General features: G+C 33.8%; 1 protein-coding gene across 13 annotated transcripts in view; it reads right to left on the reverse strand.

Annotated features, from left to right (window-relative positions):
- The window catches only part of ANKS1B (ankyrin repeat and sterile alpha motif domain containing 1B), a 1,063,758-nt gene that overhangs the window by 889,485 nt on the left and 161,528 nt on the right, over window positions 1-12,745 (reverse strand). For all 13 annotated transcript variants that reach the window (XM_027071024.2, XM_027071022.2, XM_053226641.1 and 10 more), the window contains exon 3: window positions 5,209-5,365. In XM_027071024.2, coding sequence (XP_026926825.1) covers window positions 5,209-5,365 — 157 coding nt within the window. The remainder of the gene's footprint in view (window positions 1-5,208; window positions 5,366-12,745) is intronic.

Here is a 12,745-nt window from a genome sequence, read left to right on the forward strand (position 1 = left end):
GTCAGGAGGTAGAAGCGTTAGTCAGGAAAAATGTAAACAAGAAATTTTAATAGCAAAAATGCAATGATCCTGAATGAGGGTTTGAGAAAGGGGCTGCCATCATCAGAGTCATCATCATAACTAACACTATGTACCAGGCACAGTTGCATTCCATAGATGTTTACTCATTTACAAGTTACATTTACGTTTACCTCACTGTGAGATAGAGACGAATATTATCATTATTGCCATTTTATATATGAGGAACTGAGGCACTGAGTAGTTAAATAACTTGCCCTCAAATATACAGCCTTTTAGTGTTGGGGCCAGGATCTGAACATAGGTAGCCTAGACCCAAAGTCAGTGCTCTTAAAACCATCTTCCACAATAACAACTATTACTACTGTCATTTGCTGAATGCGTATATACATTGGTTCATTTCTCCTACACCACACTGCCTGCCAAGTATTGTTATATTGTCAAAGAAGAAAGGAAATTAGTGATCTGAAAGCAGAATTTCTATAGATTTTGCTGAAAAGAACCCTGAGTTGTAATAGGAAGTAAATACTTAGATATATGCTCTGACCATATGAATAAAAGAGTAAGTAGGGTTCAAACCGGAACAAATCTTAATGTCCCTAAAAGTAACTCAGACTTGCTCTGGCCGATGAATGCAGATAAAGTGAGAATAAAGAGTTGAAAGCAGAGGAAGGATTTGAAAACTTAAAGACAGAGTAGCAAAAAAATTTTTAAATGAGCACTACGAAAGGCTTCTTACTACTTACCTTCCAAATAAAAGTATCAGAAGAGGGCATTTGAAGACCAAAGAATAAGGCCCAGAAAAAAACCTACTCCCTGGAGGCAGTCACCAAAAAGTTAAGATCTGATGGATGGGAATCCAGCTGGAGGCATTATTTCTTCCATCATTTTGGAGGCAGTCATTCCCGTTCTTAGTTTGAATGTATTGCTACAGTCTACTTCCTCATAGAGACTGACCAGATACAGGTCTACATTCCCTGTTTATCTGGCTAAGTTGTAGAAGCCTGATAAGAAAATCAATTTTACTACTCTACACCATAAAAATATGATCTAGATATATGCCTTCTGACCAAATAAAATTTGCCCTTGATTGGAAAGAAATTCAATTATCAAAACGGCACCTCTTTGAGAAAAAAAAATGGCAATTATGAAATAATCATTCCTCAAAGACCTCTCTACTTTTGCAGAGGCCTTAGCATAGGATATTATAAGTGCAAAATTGAAACTTTGTCTATTAACACCAATTATCATTGTTCAGAAGTCAAAAAAAATTATTTCAACCATGCCAGACTTACTCAGAAGAAAATACTCATAGAATTTATCCATGATCAATACATATTTGTATTGTCACATGAGAAAGACCACAACTGTGTTATCTTTATAAGAGGCATGATTGTATACTTGTATCCATACTAACAAGTGATCTAAAAGAATCTAATTTCAAATAAACAGACTCTGAAGAAGAACTGATTGATAACTGCTAGTAGATCTACAATGAACATTCTTGAACAGTTAATCCCTACTTCTTCTTCTTCTTCTTTTTTTTTTTCTTTTTTTAGCCAAATGGGTGTTCTCCAAAACTATAGGACACTTCTAGACAATGGGTGGTAGGAAAAAAACAGCTAACAAAAGCTATTTTCCAAAACATCTTGCTTTGGAAAGTAAAACCAATGGAAACTAACACTAGTTAGGTTTGAATTTTGGTAAATGGCAAAAGAATATACTTATGAGCTAGGCTCTTCGTGTTTTTGCCCTAATGTTGGAGGAAAGAGGTAAAAGGGGGGGAAGAGATGAATATACAGAGAAATATAAATTGTAAAAATGCATGACATCAGAAAAAAGGAAATAATAAATCAGCTGACAAAAGATGGGAAGGATGTATCAATTATAAAAACGATAATTGGGGCAAGGTCTACTTTGTTTTCAAAATTATGTTGCCCTAAACTGACCACTAATTTTAGAGCAGTATAAAATGGTGACCTAGGTTGAAGTGCTAATAACCCCCACACTTACAAGCAATAGTAAACTACTCAATCTCTCTGAACCTATCTTATCTGTAAAATTAGAGTATTATCCTCTCTATAAACCTTAGGGTATAGGAAAATGCTTTGTAAACTTTAAATATCAATATATAAGACAGAATTATTTTTAAAGAAAGGTGTATTAGAAACCAAAGACTACCTTCAGAAATCAGAATGAAGCCCTGACAATTACACATAATTTACTAAAATAATACGGAGTATTATTGGCTAAGAGCTTGAGCTTTGCGTCGGAAAAACCTGCCTTCAAATACTAACTGCATTTCTTGGGGTGCTTGGGTGGCTCTGTCAGTCAAGCTCCGACTTCAGTTCAAGTCATGATCTCACAGCTCTTGAGTTTGAGCCCGCATTGGGCTCTGTGCTGACAGCTCAGAGCCTAGAGCCTCTTCAGATTCTGTGTCCCCATCTCTCTCTGTCCCTCCCCTGCTCATGCTTGCTCTCTCTCTCTCTCTCCCCTCCCCTCTTCCCCCCCTTTCATTCTCTCTCTCTCTAAAATAAATAAACATTTAAAAAATTATCAAAAAAAAAAAAAAACTAATGACAACTGCATTTCTTAGAAGATGTGATATCATGGGCAAGTTATTTAATCTCTCCAGGGTAGCTTCCCACATATAAAATAAGAACAATATTTAATCCCTACTTTATCAGGCTACAGTAGAGCTTAGTAAGATAACATAGATGAAGTACTTTGCACATCACCTGGCATATAGTAAATACTCCATAAGCAACGGATTTACAATGACAATACCAATGTGCTATTGTGGAGGGCTCTGGAATTAGAGTCCAAGTCTGACTGTTAGTAATTCAGTAATGTGTGCCCTTAGATGAGTTATGTAACTTTACTGAGCCTCATTTCTCACCTATAAAATGGGAGTAATAATATCACTTCAGAGGTTGTGAGAATTAACTAAATAACATATTATAGGTGAAAGAGCTTAGCATAACCTGGCTATCTTACGTCTCAGTATATGTTAATTACCATTTTCATTCTTTCCCTCTATTGCTTAAATACATAAAGGTTTATAAGTAACTAGTATATTTCTGTCCTATTCAGAGGGGGAAATAAATAAACCTAAAATGAAAAGTTGCTATGAAAATAAAATTCCCACATCAGAAACTTTAGGAGAAATGACACTGAATGATAGAAATAGGCCAGTGCTAAAGGAGTACCATATAAAAAACAAACAAATATTAAAACAAGGTATTAAAAATCACAAGAAATTTTCAATTTGTTTCCCGTAGAAACCACAAGACAAAACAACTTTCAAATACAAATTAATTCTAAGTGTTTTTTTTTATTTTCATGTCATTTAAAAAATATTTTGCTTGTAAAAACTAGCATCCTCTTTTTTAACCTTGGATGGTTTTTGCATCTTATTATTTCAGGTTCACTTTGGGGCATTCAGACAGTTTTAAGAATAACCACCAGATGGCTCATCCCACAAATGATCTTTTCACTTTTGATTTTCTGACAAACATAACAGCATTCCCAAAAATTTCCCTTCAGCATGATATGCTGATAAAGATAGACATATCTCTCATTTTTTAAATATTGAATTTATGAGTATATTTGCATAAAAAATATTCTGCATTCTATAACCTATAAGCATAGAAATTTTGTGATGAATATTAGTAATACACTTTTCCAATTAATAAAACATTTTCCCTACCTACAGGAACTTTCTACAAGTGCATTTTTCTGGGGGAAAAATGTATTTTTCTTCCCTTTGGTGTTTATAGTTAGAGCTATGGTTACTTTTCATTCTTTAGTCTGAATTTCAGTCAAAGGCTTGCAAAGTCTGTATGCATTTGAACAGTATGCTAATTGCACTTTATTAGATGTGCTTGCCCTAGAGTAACCTACTTGCATTGATGTTGGACAACTGCCAACCTGCAGCTTAATGCCATGGTTGTAATTCAATTGTTGGACTGCATGCTGGTTTTCAAATATAGTTTTACAAAATGGGAACAGTAGGGGGCATGCAGAGCTCAAGATGTTTGTTATCATACTGTATTAGGGGACCATATTTTACTTTCTGGAATCTGTGGGTCTTATTTATTTAGAATAGAGAGACCGGCATTCCTTTCTTAATATGTCAGTTATGTGTAATATGGATATTATGCACTTGCAAATATTTTTACTTTCTCTGTCATTATATTGCTGCTGGGTATTATTCAACTCACTCTGGGTATACGCAAAGGAAATTTTTAACTTAAAAATATTTACAGTTGTGGGGCCCCTGGGTGGCTCAGTCGGTTAAGTGTCCGACTTCAGCTCAGGTCATGATCTCACACAGTCCGTGAGTTCGAGCCCCGCATCAGGCTCTGTGCTGACAGCTCAGAGCCTGGAGCCTGCTTCAGATTCTGTGTCTCCCTCTCTCTCTGCCCCTCCCCTGCTCATGCTCTGTCTCCATCTCAAAAATAAATTAAAACATTAAAAAAATTGTTTTAATATTTACGGTTATGACTAGCAACTGTATATACTGTATTTTGCATTTTGATTCATAAAATTCTATTTACTGTGAAAGTGCTACATACACGGGAAGCATTTTGCAATGAATCCATCATCAATGTTTTAGCATTTAAAATTTTATTAAGAAAATCTCTAATTCAGAGTGCCTAGGTGGCTCAGCCGGTTAAGTACTGACTCTGGATTTCAGCTCTGGTCATGATCTCACTGTCACAAGATGGAGCCCCCTGTTGGACTCTATGCTGGGTGTGGAGCCTACCTAAGATTCTCTCTCTCCCTCTCCCTCTGCCCACCCCCCTGATGGTGCACACACACTCTCTCTCTCTCTCTCAAAAAAGAAAAGAAAAAGAAAAAGAAAAGCTCTAATTCATATTACAAATGTGAATTCTGTTCTATCTTATTCAAAAACTACAAAATGAATGCTTATATAAGGCAATCAAAAATATGACAATTATTTCCTTTATGTGGGATTCTCTTATTAACAAATATCTTTATAAATGCCCAACTTAGTGCCAATGTAACTAACACAAGTGCAAAGGAACTTTACAATTTCTCCTTTAGGAAATTTAGCAGTGAAAAGAGCTTTGGCAGAGTAAAGACAAAAATTATCAATTCTTCATTGTTACCTTACTTTGCAAAACTAAAAAAACAATAGCATGAACAAACATTTGACAAGTGCACCTGTTCATTGACTCTAGAATGTGATGGTCCGTGATGAATAAGAATCTTCACAATTTCTACATCTCCTTTCCAGGCAGCCAGGTGAATGGGAAAATAGCCTTTGTTGTCTGCTACATTTGTTGATGCCTCATACTGAAGTAGTTTGAGAACTATGTCCCTAGAAGGAAAAAAAAAACAGAAAAGAAAATATGCTAACCACACAGATTTCATTAAACAGGTAACGATGAAAGTATACCAGTTGCTGGTTGGCAATTGAGAATAAGAGACATAAAACTGGGTTTAAGTGTTAGCCTATTCAACATTTGGCTATTTTACTTACCTGGAAAACCACCAACACCACATACACAAACAGAGCACTAACTAACCAATGAAAGTCCTTAATAGAATTCATTTGGGAAACATTTATCTAATTTCATAACTGAATGAAACAAGTAAAACACTTTTTTAAAAATACCTCTTCCGGGGCACCTGGGTGGCTTAGTTGGTTAAGCATCCAACTCTTGGTTTCGGCTCACGTCATGATCTCATGGTTCGTGGGTGCAGGCCCCACGTCGGGCTCTGTGCTGAGCACTCAGAGTCTGGAGCCAGCTTCTGATTCTGTGTCTCCCTCTCTCTGCCCCTCGCCTGGTCACTCTCTATCTCTCTCTCTCTCAAAAATAAAAAAAAATAAAAATAATAATAAAAAAATAAAGTAAAAATAAAAATACCTCTTCCTATTTTTTTTAAAAGGGTTTTTTCCCAAATAGCCCATACCTGAGAGTTAGTGTGAAGGAAAAGCTGAGGATAAGCAAACTCCTTATTTACAAAAAAAAAAAAAAATCATGCTACCAGAGACTTTTAGAGAATTTATACATCATTCCTGCAAAGAGTGGAAATAATAAATTGAAAATGCATATAAAAGACAAAGCAGACAGCAGGAAAGGGGGGAAAGTTTAATAATTTTTCAGCCATGGCATACAACATATTATGAATATGTGTTATTCATACTTCTGCACTCCTTCATCTCTCCCTTCCAAGCTTAAAAAAATGATTTCAAGGGGTGCCTGGGGGGGCTCAGTTGGTTAAACAACCAACTCTTGATTTTGGCTCAGGTCATGATCTCACAGTTCATGGAATTGAGCCCTGCACTGGACTTGTACCGACAGCACAGAGCCTACTTGGTACTCTTTCTCCCTCTCTCTGCCCCTCCCACACACGTATATACAACATTCTCTCACAAAATCAATCAATAAATATTTTTTTCTTTAAAAATGGTTTCAAGAAGGAAATTCGTTCATGAGACAAGTTCCACTACTGATTCAGTATCAATTCATACTCAACATACCCTACCTATAGTATTTTGTACCCAATCCCCAACAAATTTTCAAAGCAAAAATTCTGAACTGTAATATCCAACTTCAGGAACAATTAACAAGTTTTGGTGCACATTATATTGAATTTTGTATTAAACAATCAAAAACAGTAACTCTAAACAAAAAATGCACCTTTACCTGGAAGCATTTATGAAGCAATTAAATTGAAGCAAATAAATCTATTAAATTCACTTAATGAAATCCTAGACAGATATACAAACACATGCATATATACATATGCAATTACAATAAATTCTAAAGTTGTTTCTCATATATAACAAATCACTGGTAGTAAGAACAAATGTAACACAAAGAGCTAAATTTAAGTATTTCATGAAGCCAGACTTTAAATGTAAGTAACAAATGAGAAAAATTGGAGGAAGTCTGAATAGTTTAGAACTATAATAGCTACCCCCTACAAACATACAAAATAGACATGATACAACACAAACATTACAGTGAAAACTAAAATATAATGCCCAGAATGTGATCTAAACTTATGAAGGGGAGCAGAATATACCACCCCAAAATATGTCTCTTTGGCATAAGGATGATTTTAGGCTGATTACTTTCAAGAAAGAGTAGATGCTGGAAAAGCTCTGAAAATGGACTAAAAGTTATCTTTTTGTAATAGACATTTAAATTTATAACAGAAATCCCCATTTGTAAGGAAGTCTCTCTCCCTTTTTTTTGTACCAGAAAATGAAAAAGGACTCTATATCTCTAGAATTATCAAGGAGGAAGGTAGCAACTTCTATCTGTACAACAACCCCATACCTTGTTTACTGCGCTTTTCCTCCTAACCTCCCATAACTGGTTCTCTTTGACAAACATCTTTTCATCTTTAGCAGGCAATGATATTTAAGGTGGTGGCAAGGGCCATTTCAGGGGATTAATTCAGTTTAATTCCGTTTTTCTGGGTTATCTCCCATGTATACAAGAGGTAGACATGTAACTAAACTTCTTGTTTTTCTCCTGCTAATCTATCTTTTTATTATGGGGAGAGGGAAGAGTTCCTCAACCAAGAATCTTGAATGGTAAAGGGAAAACTATTCTTCATTCCCCACACATGAAACACTAGATTTAACAGATAAATGCATGAAATCATGATGAAAAGAACCAAAAAAATGTTGTACAAATATTAAAGTTCCAAGGAGTCCTAGATTTTCTAATGATAAGATTTCAGTGAAAATAAGAATAAATCTCATTTTAATATTCTTTTTAAGAACCAGTATTATAAAATCTGAATTTAGAAAATTTGGATTTGAGTCCCAGCTACACAAACTGCCTAACGATGTGACCCTAGAGAAATTATTTAGGCTCAGTTTTCTTTTTCTTTTCTGTAGGGGATATAATAATAATAATAATGCCTACTGGTCAATATTGGTAGGTGCTTTAATTGAGATCACAGAAAAGAAGCCACTCAATAAACAGTAAAGCACTATACAAAAATATTAGTTCTTGCCCCAAGTAAAAATAAAATCCTTTCAAAATAGAAATGCTTCCAGCAAATCACCTTTGTAAAAATGAAATCTGAAAATCCAAATGACACTTGAAGCTTGTCCAGTTCATATATTTCTCCTCACCTCTCTGCCATGCAAGAGTTACTATATAGGGTCTTCCATTCTGAGATAAATAGCTACAATGGGGTAAAAAGGATTCAAGACCTATGAATAACAAAAGCAGCTAAAAATCAGAATTTCTGGTTTAAGGTACCAACTCTACTATTTACTAATTTGGTTATCTTGAGCAAATCAAATAACCTCTGTCAGTCTTTCAGGTATTATTAAAATAGAATTTAAAGACTACGTCTTCCTGACAATATGAATGGGTTGTGGTGTGAATCAAATGAAAAACAGATATGACTGTAAATTTGTATGCAATCACACATATTCTCAAGGCAAGCTACAGCAATGTTTACCAATCCCAGCAATTTTTTTAATGAAAGATTTCAGTATTTAAATAAAAGGTAAAATGATACCAAAAGAAGATACAGTTAAATATATGGATCTAAAAAGTGGAATTTACACTAGCACAAAATAGCCTTCTCCAAATTCATTTATCAGAGAAAGATACTTATGTGAAGAATTTTAACTTTATTCCTCAATGCCTAACCAAATAAAAAAAAAATATTCTGAAACTTCTAAAAGCATTTCCTTTCAAAGGGTAAAGAAGATAGTTTAAGGGGTTCATCAATCCTATTTTCTCTTACTCCACAAAATCCATTCAGAGTTTCATTTGTTCCTTGGCTCAAGTCCTGTTGACATTTTCTAATAATGTATGTAATATACATTTATTCTTTATTTATCAGGAAGATTGGTGAGATAGTGAAAATTTTAACTTACTGACATTTGTATTATGTGATATTACCAGTACCTAATATCTAAATCTGAAAAAACTAATCTGTTTTTCAATGCCTATGAAATTGCCTTTGGTGAACACTAAGATCCTAACTAAACACTATTATATTTAAGTTTTTAAAAAACTTATTCATTTTATTAAATTTGTTTATTTGGAAATTTAAATGTGTGTTTAAATTTTTATTTAAGTTGTACCTTTCACCTTATTCAAAGATATCAGCTAATGAACTGGCATGGCTCAGGTTTCTAATGTGAAAACATATTTGTGAAATATAAAGCTATATTTCTTTTTTTAAAAAGATTTTATTTTTAAATAATCTGTACACCCAACATGGGGCTCGAACATACAACCCCAAGATCAAGAGTCCCATGCTATACTGACTGAACCAGCGAGGCATCCCTAAAGTTATATTTCTGATCAAAACTGTGTCTGTCAGTCTTACTGAATCATAAATAAGATAATCAACAAACTGCCATTAATCTTTCTTATGATGTATATTAAGAAATGATGTATACTTGTACATGTATATTACAAGCAATATGTATTAAACAGGCCCTTTTCATCCAGACTCATTAAGAATAAACTAAATTTGGGGTACTATCTATAGTATCTAAGCTGAAAGGATTTATTTAACATTAGGATCCCCCCAAATTAGTATTATTAATTTTCATTTTTATTTAAGTTGTACCTTATATCTTCCAGTGGTATCAACAAATGAACATGTTGACTGTGCTAGGTTAGTAGACATGAAATATTAAGTAATATTGATGAACAAAGTTTATAAAATAGCAGAGAAATAACCTCTATATCTTAACCATAAAGTGCCATTCTTTCTTATATACAGCATTTGATAAATAAGAATTGCTCTAAAATCCTAAAGTTAATGTGGTTGATGAGATCACAGAAAAAATAACTCCATTTCCCAGGAGTAAATTAAATTTAATAACAACATAATTTAAATCATTGCAACATTTGCAGCCTGAAGCTAATATAGAAGTTCAGGTAAAAATAGGAATTCTAAAAGTATTGATTTTTGCTAATGTATTTAATTTGCTTCATTTTCTGATAGATATAAATACACTTCTAATTAATATGAAATGTCTTTTAAGAAGTTTCAGGATATGTTCCGAGCAAAATTAAGTTCATTGGGAATGTTCAACATTCAAATTTCTTTACCTCAAAAGCAAATTTCCCTATAATTGAATCATAACCAAAGACATTTATTTTGTTCCATCCTCCCTTAGTTGTTAGTAGTCTAAATAACTCTGAAGTAAACTATATGGATATAGTAGTAACAAACTAATTAAATTCTCAAATTAATTAAGGCCTTTTTTATTTCAGACTTTCTTGAAGATTTTACTTCTCCTTAACAGAAACAGAGTTGCAAATGTATTCAACATGGTCAAAAGACTCTAGGACATACACTCCATTTTATAGCTGGAGCTTCTTTTTATACTGAATTCACTCTCATAGATTTCCAGAGAAAGTGAATAAGAGCAAATTTTAACTAGTTAATATCCTTATCCAGGAAAGAAGCAATTATATCCAAGTTATTTCTAGGTTATCCAAAGAGAAATTTCATGGACCAGACTATATAAATTTTTAGAGGAAGTTCTCTCCTTTCATTAGAAAACCTAAGAAAGAGTGAATCAAAAGCACACATAGCTTACCATCTGGATTCTAGATACAATTTGAGATACAATTTGGATTTCAGATAATGGAGTCTAGAATCCAAGCATTAAATATTCAAAGAATGAGGCAAGAACAGAAAATACTTAAACCCCACGCATATCAAAGACACATATATTTCAAAGATATAAACGTAACAATTTAGTGCTGACAGTTTTCAAAACAGCATCCAAGAATCACAACGTGCCCAATATAGTTTAATGAGATTAAACTTAAGAAAAAAAGGAAAGGAATAATTTGCCAAGAAGAGGAGAAGTGAAATATGAATACAAATGTTTACTAAAACTTTATAGTGAACAATAAGATTATTATTTAAAAAAAAGAAAAGATGAGAAAAAAAGAAAAGGGAGGACAGAAGAAGGAAAAGGAAAGAAGAAAGGAAGGGCGGGAAGAAGCGATAGAAGGAAGAAAGGAAGGAAAAAGGGAAGGAGGCAGGGGAGAAAGAAGTGATGGAAAGAGGGTGAGAGACAAGAAGAAAGGCAGAAAATCAGGCCAGCTGGCTGGCTAATGTCTACTAGGAAGAGAATTAAGAGAACCAAATTTGTGGCAGAAATACATACATGAGAGAGAAAATGAATCCTCCATATTTTAAAAAAGAAAAACAGAAATAGGTCTCTTGCCTATCTACTGAAATAATTTATAATCATTGCTAGTGGATTTTGTTCTACTGATGGTGGGGTTTTTTCTATCATTTGAAGGTAATAATTTTCTAATCTGCAATTACCAATGACCCAGGAAATCACTAACAGAAGTACATTTTCTATTGTGTCTTGATTTGGCTAAGTGAGATGAATTGTTCATTACGAAACAATGTATTTCAGGTATAAGGTCCTATTCTGCTTGAGGATTAACTAGAGTTGATAAACAAGAGCTTCCAGTAAAACATACAAAATAAGAGAATATAACATGGGCATAATTTGCAGTACGAAGGCTTAGACCATATGTTGAGGGTAAAGGAAAAGCCTGTATTCAAAGGAAAAGAATAAACTACAGAACCCTGTAATAATACTTCTAGCTCTATGATTCCATGAACTTTAGCCTAGAAATCATAATGTTTTCAGACACAATTTACAGATGATGGCTACAACAACAATAGCAACAAACATGGAAATGATGTGTTTCTGTGCTGACTGCTAATGCATGCTTGGGAAGAATACAAAATAATCAATTGCTCATTACCTTGCTAAGTGAGAATAGCAAAAGCAAAGCAAAGAAAAAACATTCTTCTCTGGCTCTGAGATATATTCTATGACATTTTTTCTCCTTCAAATATATTTTCTTAAACCAATATTAAAATTAGCATTCTGTATGAACACACTAGTTCATGGGAGGCAGTCCAGAAATAGACAACAGAACAGAGGAAAGCAAGCAAGAGTTTAGGAAACTGATGTGCAGAGTCACAAAGAGAAGATAATGTACAGTATTGGCAAAGGCATGCACTTAGAACTAAAACACTTAAACTCAAGACACAGCCCCACCTTAATATATAAATGACCACTATGTCATTTATCCAGAATGGTCTTGTTTCTCCATGAGGGGAGGGGGGTTGGGTTGAATAAATCATCTCTAATTACAAAAATCCATGGTAATTTAAAGTCCGTAAATCTTACACTCTAGATGGAAATGTAAATTTCAGAATTTTAGCATCACAGTACATAACTGAGCCACAAATACCAAAGCAGTGTGTCATAAAATGTAATCATTGAAAGGAACAATGAGAAATATCCAGCCTATGTATTCAGTACACTGAATTCAGCACTAGATGGGTTAATTAAATGGGGAAAGGTCACATACCCAGCAGAGATGGGAAGATGGAATCAGAAATTTTCCTGCTTTTTTCCAATGCCTGTACAATGACACTGAGTAAAATCTTTCTAGAAAATGTTAAAAAGATGGGATCTTCATATAAAAGCAGAGATATATAATTCTCAGAGAATATCTGCAATCAAAGAGATCTTAAAAGATATCTAGTCAAATCACTCATCTCTTTATGGTCACAATCTTAATGATTGATATTCAATTCACTTAAATTATCTTTACTTTGTAAATTGCTAATAGAAACAAACAATTATGCAGTGGGCAAAGGGAACCATATCTCAATGGTTAGAAGTTAGAACTTCATAGGTCATCATGTA

This window comes from Acinonyx jubatus, chromosome B4 (assembly GCF_027475565.1).
Source record: "Acinonyx jubatus isolate Ajub_Pintada_27869175 chromosome B4, VMU_Ajub_asm_v1.0, whole genome shotgun sequence".
Taxonomy (NCBI): Eukaryota; Metazoa; Chordata; class Mammalia; order Carnivora; family Felidae; genus Acinonyx; species Acinonyx jubatus.